This window comes from Pelodiscus sinensis, chromosome 12 (assembly GCF_052426305.1).
Source record: "Pelodiscus sinensis isolate ZL-2025 chromosome 12, ASM5242630v1, whole genome shotgun sequence".
NCBI lineage: Eukaryota > Metazoa > Chordata > Testudines > Trionychidae > Pelodiscus > Pelodiscus sinensis.
In genome coordinates this window covers 31,032,006-31,050,953 of record NC_143063.1, presented here as the reverse complement: position 1 = coordinate 31,050,953, position 18,948 = coordinate 31,032,006, and the positions used below count along the sequence as shown (strand labels likewise).

The following is an 18,948-nucleotide window of genomic DNA, read 5'->3' as shown; positions in this document are numbered from 1 at the left end:
AAGTAACTGTGGCCAATGGGGACAGATCAGCAGTAAGCAAACTATTTTTAAAGCTATATTTGAACAATAATACCTCTTCTCTTAAAGAAAAACAGATCATTTGGGCTGGTAGAACAAGGTGCTGAGCAATTTGTAGGACTGGGACCACTCCTTCCCTCCCCCGTCCCACTGCTACTTTTGCCCAGCGCAAGCCTGCTGATGGCTTGGAACCCTACTCAGCTGGAGGCTACCAACTCCTTGCCCACTTAGGCTGGGAGCCAGCAGCCCTCCCGCTCACCCATTTAGTCAGTTAATTGGTTAAATGTAACATTTAGCCAGTTAATAAAGGTAATTTTACATCCCTACAGAAATTTTAAAATCAAATAGGAAGCTGCTGTTTTTACAACCTAATGTAGATTAGGACACAAGAAATGCAACTCCCATTTTAATGCATGGTAAAATCAGGACACTACCACATTAAAAAAAATTGTACAACAACTTTGAAAATCCTGTTTTTCACAACTCAGCTGGATTTCCTGTTTAATTGGCAGTAAAATGTTCTCCCCTTCGGATATCAGCAAAATGGCAATTCCAATTCCAATGGAAATACTTGTGCTATTCATCAGTAAAATATTTTTAGAATAGTTTGGATATTGTTTTAAGATTTGGATGTTTTCATAAGAAAACATTGTATCTATGGCATGACTAATCATTGCAGTCTTTTTATTTAATTAAGTGTACTGCTGTTTATTTATGATAAGTGGTTTCTTTTAGGCTATTGTGAATATTCAATATACTGGGTCAGTAAAATGGGAGCCGCTTTCTTTTAACAATGCAACAGGAAATACATGAGTGATGTGTGTTTTAAAAGTGTAAGAATTTGTCAACTTCTTTTAAAGCCAGTACTAGGTAACAGAATCAAACTTCAGTCTAATTGTTGAATCTCTGTTAATGGTCTTTTATTTGGTGTACAACCATAGCACAGAATGATCAAGTTGATTTGAATCGCTGATAAAAAAGATGCATATTGCTACATATCTTTGTAAGGTCAGATATTGCATCTGTATAGGCAAATGAAGTAGCTGATTTGTAAATGGCTTTGACTTACCTTCATTCTTAGTTTATAAAAGCATTTATTTTAGTACTGTAGAGTTGACATAGCTGCTGATAGGAACCTATGTAGCACAGAAGGGTTTCTTTTTGGGTGTAGAGGAAGGTGGTGGTGGTGGTGGTAGTATAGTAAGATTGTTTATTTGTCTCATTCTGATTGTGTGTTTGAGGAAGAAATACTTTAAAAATGTTAGATACAAGATGGGTTAGAGTGGGGCAGAGCTGTTCTTGGGAGCGGTTAGGTGACTTCTTCTCCTGGAGAGGAAGTTTGGTGCTCAATAGCAGTAGGGTATGAGAAATCACAGCTGGGGGAGAAAAGGGCAGCTCTGCCACCATTAAAGTGTTGCTATTATGAGAGATCTATGCTGGTAGCAGGGAGATACATTGTCATAGAACTCTTTTGAGTATAATCCAAGCCAAAATTAAACTTCCCTTTTTTAGCAATAACTTGGTAAAAATCATGAATAACTCTATTTGCTGCTGGCATCAGTTATCTAAAAGCAGAGGCCTTTCATATTTGGAGACACTACCAAGATGCATAACAATAAGCAGTGGTAGATCTTTCAGTCTTGTAAGCCTTATCTTCTTATGCTCCGGTCTTACTCTTGGTTTGTTATGCCTTTATGCCTTCCCCTACTGCGCTCTCCTTCTAAATGACACTGTAATCTCTTAGAAGATTGGATTTGCCATTTTTGCTTAGCGACTGCTTTCACATCTGTGGTGCTATGTAAAAATAATTCAGCAAAATTAAATTACATTTACGTACAATTTTATGTGATGATGACAGATTCTATTTTTTTCCTTTAGAGTGTTTTCTGGGTGGGGTGAGAGAGGAAACACCTGTAAAACAAGAACAATAGCTGTGCCATGAACAGGAAGCTATTTCCTAAGTAACCATCAAGTTGGGTGTGAGAAACATGTGTTCACTATATTTTGAATTTATTTTTTTCAAAAGTCAGATAAAGGAATCAGGAGTTAGGCATAGCATACCCTTCATTTTACTGTTTTTAGAAACTAATATATTTGTATTGGCTGAGATTTATGAGTTAACTTGCTATCCAAGTGCTAAATAAAACAGCGTAGGACAGTCTCATGAAGCTTTAGTTTGCTCTATATTTAGTATATATTTTGGCCACACATGTTGTGAAAAGATTGGAAAGCAAAATGAAGTGTAACTTGTAAACTGATTATTTGGGGTTTTATTGTCTTACTATGTCAGATAACCGAAAAAGAACAAGAAAAACTTAAAAAACAACCCATAGTCTTGTAGCACCTTAAAGACTAACAAAACATGTAGATGGTATCATGAGCTTTCATGGGCAAAACCCACTTCTTCTGATGTCTGGAGTATAAGAAGTCCAGATCCAAGAATAAATAAGAGAAGTGGGGAGGGGGAGAAGGGAAAAGGGCAGAAGAAGAGGAGACAGGTGAGTAGATAGTGCAAACAGTTACAAGAGGCTGTTAAGAACCATTAGCACCTCCATTGTTTGGTTGGTTGGTTTAAATCATTAAAAGGTGGAAGATAGTGTGCAAGCCATCCTATACCCCTTCAGACAATTAGCATAAGAATTAAACATGTGAATAAAGTTAAGTTCCAATCCTTCTCTGTGTATTTGGCTTGTGGAATTGGTCTGAAACAAAACAGCGACTTGGAGATCCATTAATGAGTGTCCAGGAAGATTAAAGTGTTCTCCAACAGGTTTTTGGGTGTTGCCTTTTCGGATATCAGATTTGTATCCATTAAATCTTTCCCATAGATATTGTCCAGTTTGGCCAATATACATTGCAGTGGGGCGTTGCTGCCATTTGATAGCATAGATCACATTAGTGGATGTGCAGTTAAATGAGTCTTTGATTTGGTAACTGATGTCATTGGATCCAGTGATGAAATCACTGGTATAGATGTGTATACAGAGTTGGCACCGGGGCTGCACGGGTGGGTTCCTGGATGATTATGATGGAGGCGTGTTGCATGGCTACTGTCAAGAATTTGTTGGAGGCTAGGGCGTTGTCTGTAAGTGAGAACTGGCCTTTCTCCCAAGGCCTCTTAGAGTGAGGGGTCATTTTCTAGGATAAGTTGTAGATTGTTGATAATGTGTTGGAGGGGTTTAAGTTGTGGACTGTAGGTCTTAAGTGGAATTCTGTTGTTTTTTCTTCTGGGCCTGTCTGGGTACTTAGTCCTCACCCACAACTACTTCTAATTTGGAGACAATTTATATCTTCAAGTCGGTGGCACAGCCATGGGCACCTGCATGGCACCACAATATGCTAACATTTTATGGCTGATCTTGAACAACTTTTCCTCAGCTCTCACCCCCTAAGACCTTTACTTTATTTATGCTACATCGATGACATCTTTATCATATGGACCCACGGGGAAAGAAACCCTTAAAGAATTTCACAGGGATTTCAACAACTTCCACCCCACCATCAACCTCAGCCTGGATCAGTCCACGTGAGAAATTTACTACCTTCACACCACAGTACTATTAAATGATGGACAAATTTCCTCCACCCTATACCGGAAACCTGCCAACCGCTATTCTTACCTTCATGCCTCTAGCTTCCATCCCAGACACATTTCCCAATCTATTGTTTACAGCCAAACCCTAAGATACAACCATATTTGCTCCAGTCCCACAGACAGAGACAAACACCTACAGGATCTATATATAGCATTCTTAAAACTGAAATACTCACCCGGTGAAGTGAAAAAACAGATCGACAGAGCCAGAAAAGTACCCAGACGTGAACTACTTCAGGGCAGGCCCAGAAGAGTCTTTCTTTTTCTTTCCCCTTGTCTCCCTCCTCCCCCCCCCCCCCCTTCCCTTATTTATTCTTGGGTCTGGACTTATTATACTCCGGTCATCTGAAGAAGTGGGTTTTGCCAATGAAAGCTCATGATACCATCTACATGTTTTGTTAGTCTTTAAGGTGCTACTAGACTATTTGTTGTTGTGTTAAGTTTTTCCTGTTATAGACTAACTCAGTTACCCCCCTTGAGAAAAAGAACAGTTAAGGTATTCAATATTTGTACGTTAAGTACCTGATCTTCAGATTTAAATCATCTGAAGTTGACAACTCAACACTTCTGAAAATTGCATTATAAATTTTCAAACTATATTTAAATGTTCTGATGTTCACCAAGGTTTAGCATGCTGCACTCGGTTGAACTCAGCCCATTGTGATTGACAATTCCGGATTTTTGCATATTCACTGGTACAGTCCAGCTTTGTTTGTGCTGCTCCAATAATGCAAAGCAACTGGAAACCCAATTTGACTGTCCAGGTCTGCATTATTGGAAAGATACTAGTTTTGTTTTTTATTTTTAATGTAAGGATATGTCTGAGTAAACCATAGTGCTTAATGTCTACATGGAAGCACTGTCTGTATTAATGGAAGAGATTTTCCATTGGCATAATAATCAGCCTCTCCAAGAGGCGATAACTACTTTGATGGAGCAATTTTTCTGTCAACCTAATGCTGTCTGCACCTGGAGTTAGGTTGGCATAGGTGCAGCTCTCAGGTGTGTAGATTTTTGCACCTTTGAGAGCTGTAACTATTCTGATATAAGTTCCTAGTGCTGACCAGTCCTCCGAGTGAGTCTAATGTTAATTTTTCAAAAGGAAAATTCAAAAGCACAGCACTACGTTTCCTAAGAATCCATCTCCTATGTTTGTTTATACATGAGCAGTGACTTATTTGTTTGTAGCATTGCCTGAGTTCCAGTCTCTTATCAAAACATTGATGTTAGTCCTGTTGAGTTGATACTTCTGTAGTAATGGTGAAGCTGCATTTTGTGAATGCTTTTCTATATTATTGTCAGATTGAATGAATCCCCCTCCCCCTTTTGAACAGCACTAGCACATGGATTTAAGATGTTTTCTTTTTAGTTTGTCAGGAAAAAATCAAACTATGACTTTTCTTAATTGGATGTCATGTATGGTGGGGATAAAATTAAAGTTTAATAATAATCAGGGTAGTTTTGTATTAGCATATCTCTCTGCCATTAGCACAGTGTTGTTATAACAGCAACATCCTAACTTCTGGTAATTTCTGCACCCAAAATATCATAACCTTGGCCAAATGTTGAGGATTACTTTTTATGTTTGTAAATTGGGTCTGAGTGAAGCAAGATTTGCTTTTGAATTACATAATCTAAGTTGCGGGGTGGTATCTGTCTATTGAATACTAGGAATAAATCATTCATAAATCTTTCCTTTCTTATCCTGTCATACTCATAGCTATGGGTGTTGCATAAATTAACAGCTTTGTCAAATAAATTCAAGTTTCATAAATACTCTGAAACCTAAACAAAGTAACAGGATGGCATTGTCATATGGCTAATGATAATGGCCTCTTTTTTTAAAAAAGTGTGCTCATGTTGTTTACAAGTAGAGAGGAATAGACTGAGACAAATATGCTCAGTGATGGGAACACTCTAAGGGTGGGTAATGGCAGAACAGTTAGGCTTGCTGCAATTTTAGTGGGTTTGACACTATAGGAAGGGACAGAATCTTAACAACTTCAGGCCCCTCCATTTCAAATGCTTCATCTGACCATGTATCAAATAACAGCAGAAACAATGGAGGAGGAGGATTGCAGACACGGCACTAGAATCCATTAAGGTAGGGGTGGGCAATAAAAAAATGGCAGCCTGCATGGTTAATCCCTGGTGGACTGCTGCTGCCGCTATGTTTACCTGCACCTTCACAGGTATGAGAGGATCACAGCTCTGGTCCATGCGAGCGGCAGGAAGTCTCATGGACTAGGACGCCACTTCCTGCCACTCGCATTGGCCATAAATGGCGATCCACAGCCAGTCAAAGCTGCAATCCTCTGATACCTGCGGAGGTGCAGGTAAACATAAAGGTGAGGGCCCACCAGGGACTAATCCTGCAGACTGGATCCAGCCCGTGGCCTGGAGTTTGCCTACCCCTGCCTTACGGCTTCTCTACAATGGAGGATTTTGCCATTTCCAGGTTAAATGATGCAGCTAATCTGTCAGTCACTGACATGAGATCTGATGGTAACTCAGATGTTTTAGGAATTTCAGCACAACCAAAATAAATTATTAGAAATTACTGAAATGTGGGTGAAGACTGGACCTCAAATGTAAACATGAATCAAATATGAAACCTACTCAAAATAGTTATTGAGTTTTATGTGATCCAGTCCTCAATTTCCCCCAAAAGGGAAGGTTCAAGACAGAATTGTAATTTTCAGACCCTGAGCTTTAGAAACAAAATTTTATGGAGTGGGACCTAAACTCAACAAATCGGATGGCCATCTCCCCCTTCTCACTAAGGAAGGCATTAATAATGACATAAAATTAAGGATGGGCAGATGCAGGGACTGTGTATATAGGATCTTAGAATTATGGAATTGCAGGTTAATCTAGAATTTTAGACTAAAATACCGTTCATGTCTTTCATCTCAGGCATCTCAATTAAGTATCAATTTTATCCAAAAGAGTTCACCAAAAAATGTTTTGCAGGCTACTGAGGGAGAGGGTTGGGAAAATTAGTATTCCTTGCCTCCAAGTGTGACGTCTATTGTAGTGTCTATGTGAAGTGCAGTAGTTGATACTTCATGTGGTGAGGCATGACTACACAATGTAGTTGATGATAAAATTAAGTGTCTGCTGTTTATTTAAATGCTTGATTTGAGAGATTCTTAATTCTACCATTTGATAAAGTAAAATGGAAAAATCAAACTGCGATTATATTTTGCTGCAGCTGTTTGTGGTCAGTTTTCATTATATTTTGAACTTCAGTTGGTAAAACAACTTTAAAAGTTTTCTTAAAAGAACTAAATATTATTACTTTATTTGCTTAGGTGGTTGTGGACACAGCGCAGATTGAAAATAAAGAAGCATACGCTCCTCAGATTAGTTTAGAAGGATCCAGAATTGTGGTGCAAGTCCCATCAACTTGGTAAATAAATACTGTATTTCAGATAACACTAGTAGGCATGATTTTACTTTTTATATAGGAAAACTAATATTGTGATAGAATTGGAAGTAACATTCAGTGATAGCATCTGCCTCATCAAGCTCCTCTAATCTGGAACTGCTGTGTGGTGCTCTTGCTGTAGGATTGACTGACAAGTGTGCCAACATTTTCTTTACATGTTCTTCTCTGTTAGCTACCAGTATTTCCTCTTCTTCAGGAGGCAATAGCAGTGGAGGCAGTGCTATCAGACTAAAATACGCAAGTGTTTTTTTTAAAGAAGGAAGAATGGTAAAAGTTAAACAGAGGAAAGGAAAGGCAAACAGATCCTTATTACACTCATCCTTGACAGACCTTCAGTGTATGAACTGCTAAATCATCTCTCTTTTCTCTGAGTTGGCATGTCTCAGGAAGTCTAGGGGGGTAAGAGGACCTCCTCAAGTATCTGGCAGGTGAGGGACTCTAGGACTTCACTAAACTGTTCCAGAAAATTGTTGTGGAATGTGGAGTAGTGTAGACTATGGACTAATTCATTTTTCTAATTGCCAAGATTGACAAAATATTGTCATCCTTTTGAAATAACAAGCAGAGGTGCTGCACATTTTCAGATCCCTTTTGTTGTAGTGCCTCCTATACTATGTATGACTTCAGATTAGAATGGATGATGAGTCTAAGAACCTGTAGTGGACACAGTCTGCAGTTACGGTAGTGGTATATATGACATTTTCTCAAGTGTGAATGGCCTAGTCACTCTCTGCAGAGAAAAGTGAATTATTCTTTGATTCCTTCAGATTATAAACTGGCCCTCCAGATATATTCTTTCATTGCAGTACTGTTTAAAGTGCTGTATTTTTGGAAAACAACTAAAAAGAGGATGCAGACAACTTGAACCACAATTAAAAATCTTTGGAGGAGCTCCCCCTACTGACAAACATTAATAGAGCTCTGTCTTTTCATTGTGTGATAGAAATGCTACAGGGCGGGCATCCCTGCTATGTTTAAAAAAACATGGCTGTATAGCAAAACAACGTAAAGCGGAGAATTGTTTTCCCATGGCTGATTTCTGTTTGTGCAAATTGGTCTTTTTTATGTGTGTGTGTGTGTGTGTGTGTGTGTGTGTGTGTGTGTGGTGTAAGAGCAGGGAATGGGAAAACTTATAAGGCAACAATTCCTAAAAGTGACGTATTTGACCATATCCAGATATTAGTGTTTTACATCTAAGGCTACATCTGTACTGCAGCCGCCTTCTGCAAAAGCTTATGCAAATGAAGCGCGGAGTAGAATATTGCTGTGCTTTGTTTGTATCATTAATTAGCAGCCATTTTTGTGCAAGAGGCTTTTGCGCAAAAAAGAGCTGTGTAGGCTGCTCCTTTTTGTACAAAACCCCTCTATTGTACAAGAGCTGTTCTTCCTGAAAAAATGAGGAAGAACGGCTCTTGCGCAAGGCTCTTGCCGTCTACACAGCTCCTTTTTGTGCAAAAGCCTCTTGTGCAAAAACGGCTGCTAATTAATTATGCAAATGAAGCTCAGCAGTATTCTATTCCACGTTTCATTTGCATAAGCTTTTGCGGAAGAAGGCTGCAGTATAGACGTAGCCGAAGTCAATCACAGAAATGCTGTTGGCTCTCTGTTAGACAAAATACTATTGGGAGAGAAGACTCTACAGGTGGACTGCTCACTGGGTATGGGCTTCTCTCTTCTGGCTAAAGGCAATGGTTGTTATTTCAAAAAACTCTTTAAGTAGTTGGGTGGAATTTTTAGTGGATCAGGTAACTGTTTCCTTGTGAACCTTTCTGGTGCTTGATTCTGGCAAGTGAAAGAAAGCATTTTTTGATTTCAGGTCTGTTGCAAATACCTTACATTTAATGAAGTTGGTAGCTGCCTTTCTCCATGATGCGGCTCTGGTTTCTGATTACCTTGTTGTAGAGAATGTCCTTCTTAGTGGTAGCAAGGCAAGCCCATTTATTTTCAGGTCACCTAGTTCATTTGAACGGTAGCTGTTTATTTCTTTCCTCTCAGGGTTGCGAGTATATTTAGGGAAATCTTAAATCATATTAAAAAAAAAAAAAACAAATGGTCTGGTAGCACTTTATAGACTAAGTCTGTAAGTGCTACCAGACCATTTGTTGTTTTTTTCTGTAACAGACTAACTCGGCTACCCCCTAAAACTCTAAAATCATAACGTTAAGTATTCCAGACCATAAAGAGTCTCTGGCCCCTAGATTTCTTCAATGTCTCAGTTGTACTTCCAGGGCAATGCAAATTATCATTTTATGTACCAAAGTAACTATTCCTTTATCACATCTGCAGATAACGAGGAAAGGCTTTTCTGAACTAAATCTACTAAATTGACTTTAATGGCTCTTCCTGGAGTGCAGCTGATAAAGGGCTCATCTTTTATTTGTGCTGAATAGGCAGATATAAGGCTGTTAGGTTCCTGATTTCACTTGGAGGTAGTAAACAAAACTCTTTAACCTTTCTGTCTTAGGAAAATTGTTCCCTAATTACTGTCAAAAAGAAGCAGTGTTCTCCACTTGTGTCCCATTTCAAGTGACATCAGTTCTGATTCTGGTTCTGTGGCCGGAGAAATAGCTAGATTTTTGGCAATTCTGCACTTTGGGGGCTCAGTGAAATCTTATTTGTAGACTTAGCATCAGTATGGGTAATCATTCAGCCACCAGTTCCAGGAATTCCTAGTATCAATGGACCTTCAATTATTTTTTGATAAATTAGTATTACAAACAATATCTACAGCTTGTGAACTACATTGGAAATGTTAGGCCCTACTTTTTGAACTAGTGAACTCTCTGTAGCTCGTCCCTAAAATGAAAGATAGACCCAGGGCATCACTTCTTTGTACCTTGTAATCTGGGCCTCAGGGGTGCCATTTGGGGAAAATGGAGCTCCTCTCCTCCCCCCGAGTTCCATACCACATTTGAGTGAAGTTAAGCAGGAGGAAAGATGTTGCCGTTCCTTCTCTCTCCTCCCCCCGCCTCCTTTCACTGGTCTGCACTACTGCCATTTGGAGTAGCTAGGCTGCCTCCATCTGAGCTACTCAGACTGGGAGCCTGCTTTCTGTTGCATAGAGCCATGTGGGGCTGATAGCATGGTGTCTCTCTCTCAATCCATTCTTTTATCTGAGTGGGCAAGGCACTCTTCCCCCTTGAGCTGCACCACTGTGCTAGCTATAAACTGTGTGTGGCTAGTCCCACAGCAGAAGTAATACCCCCTTATTTGCAAAACAACCTCAAAACTTAACATTTTAGATACCTAAGTAGCTTCTTGAACTGCTGTCAAAGAGCTGCCCAGTAGCATTTAAAATGCAGAGACCAACTATTTTTGTACAAGGATCTGTGTGTGTGTTAACTTTTCACCCTAATTTGGTCACCTGTTTCCATTTAGGTGAAAAAGTTCTTTCCCAATCCAGTATTAGAGAACCCTTGTCATTAAAAGTGTGAGGAGTTTTTTTTAAAAAATTTAAAGAGAGATTTTAATATTATCTTTTCAGAGTGTAGTAAAGTATTTGGGGAGATTCTAGAATCCCTTTTTCCAAGTGATTTAATCTTTCTCCCAATGGAGTCTCTGTCCTCCTTACTTGTGTCAGGGTGGTTCAATCTCTTCCTGGCCTGAAACTGCAGAAACTCAGCAGAAGATGCTGAGGTAGCCATTTGGTCTTTTGTGTAAGCATTTCAAGCTGGGGACTCTTGTTTTTGTGGACATTGTTTCCAATGTTCTAAAAGCAATTCTTGATATTCTTATTTGTTTGGTTTTTTAAATTAAGGATGTGGGATTGTTATAGAGATCCCATCACTTCCAGAGTGGCGGACCATACAATTCAGACAGGTTATTTTTGCTGTTAGTAATGGTTCTGAATCTCAAGTCTACCAGAATTTAATGAATGGGAATGGGTGAAAGAGGTGGGCTCTCTTGATGATTGCCTGCTGTGTTCATTTCCGCTGGGAGCACCTGGCATTCGCCACCGTCGGAAGACAGGATACTGGGTTAGATGGATCTTTGGTTTGACCAAGTATGGCCATTCTTATGACCCATGTGAGAAGGTTATGTCAAATGTGCCTAGTGCAGGTACTTCTGTTACACTATAAATTATTTCAGCACTGAATATTGCCCTACTGGTACAAGTGACTTCATCTGGGAGAAAACAGGCAAGTCAGTAAGAGGAGATGCTGAGTCCTTATTTGGTCACTGCTGCTAATATTTTTATAGCATGAGTGCAACCCGTCCATTCCAGTTTGTGAATTTCATCATTACTGCTTGGTAGTAATTCTCTGTTCTTACCCCCAAACCATAGTGATTTTGGTTGCCCTGTGTTATGTGGTATGTGGCAGTAGTTAAGCGATCCATGAACAACACCTTATTTGTTTCACAAATGCATGACCATATAATAAGTGGCATTTTGTTGCTTTTCCAACATATTAAATATTTCTGATTGGAATAGTTCAATGCTAACTTTTTAAAAACCTCAATGTTTATAGGTGTCTGAAGGAAGATCCAGCAACTATGTCTTTATTGCAGAGGAGTCTGGATCCAGAGAAGACTTTGGGACTTGTAGATGTGCTCTATACTGCTGTGTTTGATATAAACAGGTGGAAGGAAGGAAGGTATATCTCATATTTTCCTCATGTTCTACTTTTTAAGTTTAAGAGAAATCAAAATTCTTTGCGGTCCATAAAATAACTCAGTATAATATTTCAAAAAAATTGTAGTGTCCTTGGGGGAAGGACGGCAAAGAATTGGTACATACGCCAGAATAAGTGGTAAGAAATTTGTGACATTTAGGGTAGCCTGTAGGTAGACTCTTTTAAATTTGGAACAGCACTCTGCTGGTCTATTGCAAAGACATGGGTGTGCCTGTCAGATTTTTAAGCTTTATTAAAATACATTCAGAAAAATAAAACATAAATATCCCCAAACTTCAAGTCAACCAGATTAACCAATACCAGCATCACTCTGTTTAGCCAGCATCACTCTGTCAAATAAGAAAATGATTGCTCAGTTTGGTTGATTTGTCTGGAGAGCTCTATTTTTCAATGCTTTCCCCCTCCATAAACTCAATTATTCAGTTCCCGAAAACTACCCAGACTGATAGTGTAGTCTTGGTAAGTCATAGAGTTGTGTTTTGTATTAGGATGTGAATAGATGTTTGAAATAGATGGCTTGAAATAAATGTTTTTGTTGAAACAGGGAGCAAGCTTTGCCCTGTATTCAGATCCAGTTACAACGTGAGATCTGTGACTTTGGGAATCAAGTTGACATGCCATCTGGCAATGGAAGCAAGTCTTCAGGAGGCCTGCAAAAGACTTTCTCAAAACTGACTTCACGGTTTACAAAGAAAACTTCCTGCACCAGTTCAAGCAACAGTGGAAGTTACTCTATCCCTAGCACACCTTCCAAAAATGTCTTCATAGGTAACAATGCAGAGGAAAAAGTGAAAATGCCCAGTAATATAGACACACGGTTACAAAGCATTTTGAACATTGGTAATTTCCCGAGGACTATAGATCCATTACAGCCAACTCAGAGCACAAGTAACCAGATAGTTAATGGATTTCTTGTTGAAAGGTGTGATAATTTCTTCAAAGCAGATGATGGCAAGGATGATAAAGGTATGAATTTACCAACTGACCAGGAAATGCAGGATGTTATAGATTTCTTGTCTGGTTTTAATATGGGTAAATCCCAACAGACTTCTCCGTTGGTGAAAAGAAGGAACTCTGTTGTATCTTCTACGTCAACAGAACAAAAATCGGGAACAGTGCAACAGCAACCACAGTCTGTCTCTCATACATCTCTGCACCCTTCTCAGCAAGGATTGTCACAGCAACAACAGTCACAAAAGCAGCAGCAGCAAATGCAGTATTATCAACATCTTCTCCAACCAATTGGAACGCAGCAACAGCGTGTACCAGGCAAATGGCTGACTAATTCTTCACAGCAATCAGCACAAGCAGTTGGGGCTGGATTGTCTCATATTAGTCAATGGAACAATCCAGGCTTTTCAGATCTGAGTTCTGATTTGTATAGCTTGGGTCTTGTGAGCAGCTATATGGATAGTATGATGTCTGAGATGTTAGGACAAAAACCACAAGGACCTAGAAATAACACGTGGCCGAACCGTGACCAGAATGATGGAGTCTTTGGTATGTTGGGAGAAATTCTGCCTTTTGATCCTGCAGGTGTGTATCCTTTTCCTTGAATAATTAAATTTACGCATACTTTTTTACAAAGTAAAGACTATTTTAAATGTTGGTAGTAATGATAACAGTGCTTTTCATCAGTGGATTCCAGATATTTTACAAAGGTCAGTTGGCATTAACATCTATGCATCCTTTATTTTTAACAGGATAGTGAATTAAGGTACAAAGAGGTTAAGGCCCAGATTTTTAAAGCTATTTAGTGCTGTGCTCAAAATCACACCACTTAACAGCTTTAGAATACTAAATCAAATTTCAAAAGGGTAGGATTCTAAAGACCATCTACTGATAATGAATTTTAAACTCTCTACGTGCCTAAATAGCTATTTTCTTGAAATCCCCATTGTGAGCCTTGGCTACGGCTGTCTACACTCGCGGCTTCTTGCGCAAGAACATCTTGCGCAAGTGTTCTTGTGCAAGAACTCTTGAGCAAGAAAACGTCCACACTGCCATATGCGAGCTGTGCTTTTGCGCAAGAGCGCCCGTGGCAGTGTGGACACTTTCTTGCGCAAGAAAACTCTGATGGCCATTTTAGCCATAGGGCTTTCTTGCACAAGAAATCCCTGCTGAGTGTCCACACTGCCCTCTTGCACAAGAGCTCCTGTGCAAGAGGGCTTATACCTGTCAAAAAAGAGCAGAGCTCTTGCGCAAGGAGCGCTCTTACCACGCCGTACTGTAAATTTACTTGCGCAAGAGTGGGCGGACAGTGTGGACACTGCAGATTTTTGCGCAAGAACGGCTGTACTTGCGTAAGAAACCGCGAGTGTAGACATAGCCCGTGATTTGGGCTTTAATTCAAAGGCTCAAGGGGCACGGATGGGATGCTGAATCTCTGATTCAGGGCCCTCAGAGTAGGGCAGATACCCAGGGCACAAAGCTGAGTTGGCAAAAAAATAAAAATAAAAAACAATAGGAGGTACAAATATGTTTGCTCACCCTACATGCTGAAATGCCTAGTTATGGCTCTCCTTTGACTTTTGAGTTACCGATTCAAAACCTGCTTAGGTTGGTAGGGCTGAAAAGTTTTCACTTGTTAATGGTTGTTCAGATGGTCTGTTTAAAATGAGCTAATCTGCACTGAGACCATCAAATGATTTGTTGACAATACCATTTTTGGATATTTGTAGTTTAAAAACAGTAGCCGTAGAACAATAGCAGCAAAAAGTTCATTGATGTTCCTTTCCCATATGAGGTACGAATGCTAACTATACGGTGGTTCTTTGAGTGATGGTTCCTATTGTATTCCATTGTGAGTTACATATCTGTACCATGTATTTGGAACTGAAGAATTTGAAAGTAGTGTCTGTTAGTCTGCACATGTGCCCTGCTCACCTCGTGCCTAGCTTTGTAAATAGTTCTGACAGTTTGCAGAGTTTGAGAACTCCCATCACAAACTCTTAGACATCCTCCATTGATCTAAATCCAACAGAATAGCACTTCCCATTGTTGAGGTCTTTCTGGAGCCAGCGAGGACAGTTTGGCACTCTCACCCCTCAAACAGCAGAATTTTTGTTTTCTCATCCCACTCCCAACTTATTGGTGGACCAGACTGCTTTTGAAAGGGCTAGACTGCTACATCTACACCTATGGATAAAGAGCGCTAACACCTGAATCTGGTTGGGGAGGTAGGGAGAGAAAGATCTTTACCTCATCTAGCCTCCAGTTCACAATAGTCAGTTACCAGCTACTAATGCCTATATACAATTGCTTGATAGATTCCAAGTTACAGGTCAGTAACTTCCTCTTTCCCCTTATTCAGTATTTGGAGATACTGTGTACCTCTTTGTCAGTATGTGATTGTTTTCAGTTATCTAGTTCTGTTTATTGCTTCAGTGACAGTTAACTATGGTGACTGGTATTCATTGTTAGGGTGTTTTGTTTTGTTTTAAGATAGATGGCCAAGTGAAAGGATTAAATTAAGGGATAATTACAACAGAAATAGTTGAATGTGTCAGCAACTGACACTCAGATTTCTTTTTGTACATTCAGTGGGCTCTGATCCAGAGTTTGCCCGCTATGTAGCCGGGGTCAGCCAGGCTATGCAACAAAAAAGGCAAGCACAGCACATCCGTCGCCCAAGCAACACACGTAGCAACTGGCCTCTTCCTGATGATCCTCACCGAACTTGGCCTTTTCCTGAGTATTTCACAGAAGGGTAAGTGAGTCCATGCTAGCATCAACCTGGACATTATGTTCTAGTCCACTGTATTTTCAAGTTAAACATAGTGGAAAGATGCTGTAAATTATTGGGTATTTTTGATACCTTGTTAACTGCCATTGCTATATTGGACTAACGCTGTAATATTTTTCTAAAAGTTACATAACTTTCTAAGGTAGTAGGCTTCACCATTTTCTGATTTGTTGATTTTGAAGTGGCATTCGCCTGAAACCTCCTTTAAACCAATATTTTAGGACAGTTGTATTTATACAGGGTTATTTTTAATCTCAACATAAGAAGGGATAGGCTTACAGCAAACCTTAATTCAAACGAGTTTATTTTAACGTCTTAAAGGCCAAGGATATTCAACATCAGTCTTGATGTTATAAAGTCATTTGATATGTCAGAGGATTGCATTGAGCTTCCCAGACATTATCAACTTTATGCAGCTACTGTGGAGCAGTAAGAGCTGTTTAATCAACCAGTGTGAGTTAATTGTTCCTTACATGCCGCGAGAGTTTAAGCATTTTCTAGTTCAGTGGTTCTTAGCCTTTTCATACCGGGGTCTCATGTTACAACATAAAAAAGTTTCAGGATTCCCTTCCCAGCTGTACACATAGGCAGGGAAAGTGGTTGTTTGTGACACCACCTTCTCTCTTCCCCCAGTTTGCAGCCACCACATAGAGAATCCTTGTTCATCTAATTCTGAAATGGAATGTCTGAACTATTTCAGAAATTCCTAAACCAAGTATGATTTGGATCTTCTGAGTGAGAGGGTATGGTCGTGCCTATAATAAGAATATGTATATATGAATGAATGAGCAATTTTCTTCATAACTTAGAATGGAGGCAGAACCATTACTATAATAACTATCAGTGAAACTTATCATTCAAAAGTATTCCCCCTCTTACTTTCTTCAGAGTTAGGGTTTAACCTACAGGTTGAAATTTCTAACATTCAGATTTTAATGTAAAATCCATTAACATTTCATGGCAGGTACTCCAGTTAGGACAGTATTGAATATTGACTTCCTATTTTCTTTCAGTGATGTGTCAAATAGCTGGTCCGGTAATCAAGGAGACTCAGCCAGCTCAAGTGATGAGACTTCCTCAGCTAATGGAGACAGTTTGTTTTCCATGTTCTCAGGGCCGGACCTTGTTGCTGCCGTCAAACAAAGGAGGTGAGCAGAGATGAGTTAATATAAATATGTGCCACTTGAATATTTGCAATCCTAACTTCATAAAAGAGTGACAAGGTAAGGGGAGAATCTCGTGTGAAGAGTTCAACTGGTAGGACTTTGAAACAACTGCATGAATTGAAATTTGGTAACTACATTAGTCTCATAGATCTGTGATTATCGATCTGTATGCAAATGACTCACAAATCTTGCTATCTGGCTGTCATCTCCTCCAATCTAGTATCCTTCTGATATCTTTTCCTGAATGTCCATTTGTTATCTCAAACTCAAAGGCTGCATCTAGACTGGCATGATTTTGCGGAAATACTTTTAACGGAAAAGTTTTTCCATTAAAAGTATTTCCGCAAAAGAGCGTCTAGATTGGCACGGATGCTTTTGCGCAAAAGCATCCATGCCCAGTATAGACGCGCTTTTGCGCAAGAAAGCTCCAGTGGCCATTTTAGCCATCGGGCTTTCTTGCACAAAAAATTAAGGTGCCTGTCTACACTGGCCGCAAGAGGGCTTATCCCTGAGCGGGAGCGTCAAAGTATTTGCACAAGAAGCACTGAATTCTTACATTAGAACATCAGTGCTCTTGTGCAAATTCAAGCAGCCAGTATAAACAGCTGGCAAGTTTTTGCGCAAAATCAGCTGCTTTTGTGCAAAATCTTGCCAGTCTAGATGCACCCAAAGTGTACAAAAGGAAGCTTTTAAACTTACCCTGCCAAACTCTTACTCTGTCACTGTGGAAACACCCCCGTCTTCCCAGTTACTCACCCCTTTAAATTGGCTCGAAATAGATTCATGTGTATAAATCCTACCACTTCCAACATTTCATCTCAAGCTAAAATTCCCATTCAAACCTTCTTTATGCATCTTGAATACTGTAAGTTCCTTCATTCTGGCTTTGACTCTGCTGTAACTTTGTTCCCCATAATTCTCAAAATACTGCTGCTAAGATAATCTTCCAACTTTGTCATTCTTACCATGTCAAGCCCGTGTGTTTTTTCATTTGTTCCCCCTTCATGTTGACATCGGCCACAACCTTCCTGTCTTTATCTTAAGTGGCCTTGTGAACTTGGTCCCTCTTTCTCTATATGCACAACTGCATTTTTTGTATGTGTATCATAGAAAGCAAAGACATGAATGAGCTTGATTAATAACCAAAACAGAGCCAAAGTGTTTGTTTAATCTCAGAAATGAATTACAGCAGTAGATTATTCCTGTTATATTATAAATCACAACCTCATCATTTTCTAAAGGGTTGAAAGCTCTGCTGTGCCTCTAAAACTTTTGACTGATCCCATGGGAAGTCTGTAGCTAAGAGATGAGCAATTAAGAGGCCTAAATTTAAAAATTAATTCTTTGAGGCAGTAGGGACCAAATCCTCAAAGGTATTTGATGCTTAACTCCCACTGAATTGAGTGGAAGTCTGCCTTTGAGGATCAGGACATTGGTCCCTCCTCCAGTTGAGTATTAGTTTCCCAACATATGTAGTTTTTAAAATGTCACGTGATTGCCTTTTGGTACCTAAACTACTAGCAAATACTAGTGCTTTGGCTGAACATATTTTTAATAACCTCCCATAATATAGCCACTGGATAGTTTCGAGACAAAATATGCAAATATAAGTAAATGTACCTATTTTGGGGGTAGAGTGCTGAAAGCCAATAGCAACATTGCTAAATTCTGAGTGTCATCCTTTGATGTCTGTTTTGGATGTGTTGCCCTAAAGGAAGCATGGTGGAGCAAGTAGTGGGGAAGGCTAAATACATGCAGAAAGCAAGTTAAAGGTCAGAACAATGGAGTGGGATATAGATTGAAATGTCCAAAGCATAGGAGTTACACCTGACATTTTAAGGAACCAAGAACCAAACATCAGAGACCTCTTTTAGAAAGTTAGATCAGTGATCTCCAACCTTTTTAAGCACAAGATCACTTTTTTGAATTTAAGTGTAATCCAGGATCTACCTCAAACCCAAATACCCTTGCCCTGCCTCCTTTGTGCCTTCTTCAAGGCTGCATCCCTGCTCACTCCATCCTCTCTCCCTCCCCATCCTTCTTCCCTTTCATCCGTCAGGGGCAGAGGGTTGGAATGCAGGCTCTGGTCTTGGGTTAAGGGATTTGCAGTGTGAGGGGCTCTGAGCTGAGCCTGGGGCAGGGAGTTGGGGTGCAGGAAGGAGGACTAGGGAAGGGCCTTAGGGTGTATGAGGAGGTTTATGACTGGGGCAGAGATTCAGGATGCAGGCTCCAGCTAGACACTGCTCACCACAGGTGGTGCAGTGGGTCTAAGGCAGGCTCAACTCTGCTCTGGCCCTGCACCATACTAAAAGCCAGCAAACTCCTTCCATCTCAAGCCC

General features: G+C 39.8%; 1 protein-coding gene across 4 annotated transcripts in view; it reads left to right on the top strand.

The window, feature by feature from the left end:
• The window catches only part of GARRE1 (granule associated Rac and RHOG effector 1), a 99,048-nt gene that overhangs the window by 72,693 nt on the left and 7,407 nt on the right, over positions 1 to 18,948 (top strand). For all 4 annotated transcript variants that reach the window (XM_075940084.2, XM_075940086.2, XM_075940085.2 and 1 more), the window contains 5 exons: positions 6,928 to 7,025; positions 11,534 to 11,659; positions 12,243 to 13,234; positions 15,242 to 15,407; positions 16,457 to 16,591. In XM_075940084.2, the coding sequence (XP_075796199.1) occupies positions 6,928 to 7,025; positions 11,534 to 11,659; positions 12,243 to 13,234; positions 15,242 to 15,407; positions 16,457 to 16,591 (1,517 nt within the window). The remainder of the gene's footprint in view (positions 1 to 6,927; positions 7,026 to 11,533; positions 11,660 to 12,242; positions 13,235 to 15,241; positions 15,408 to 16,456; positions 16,592 to 18,948) is intronic.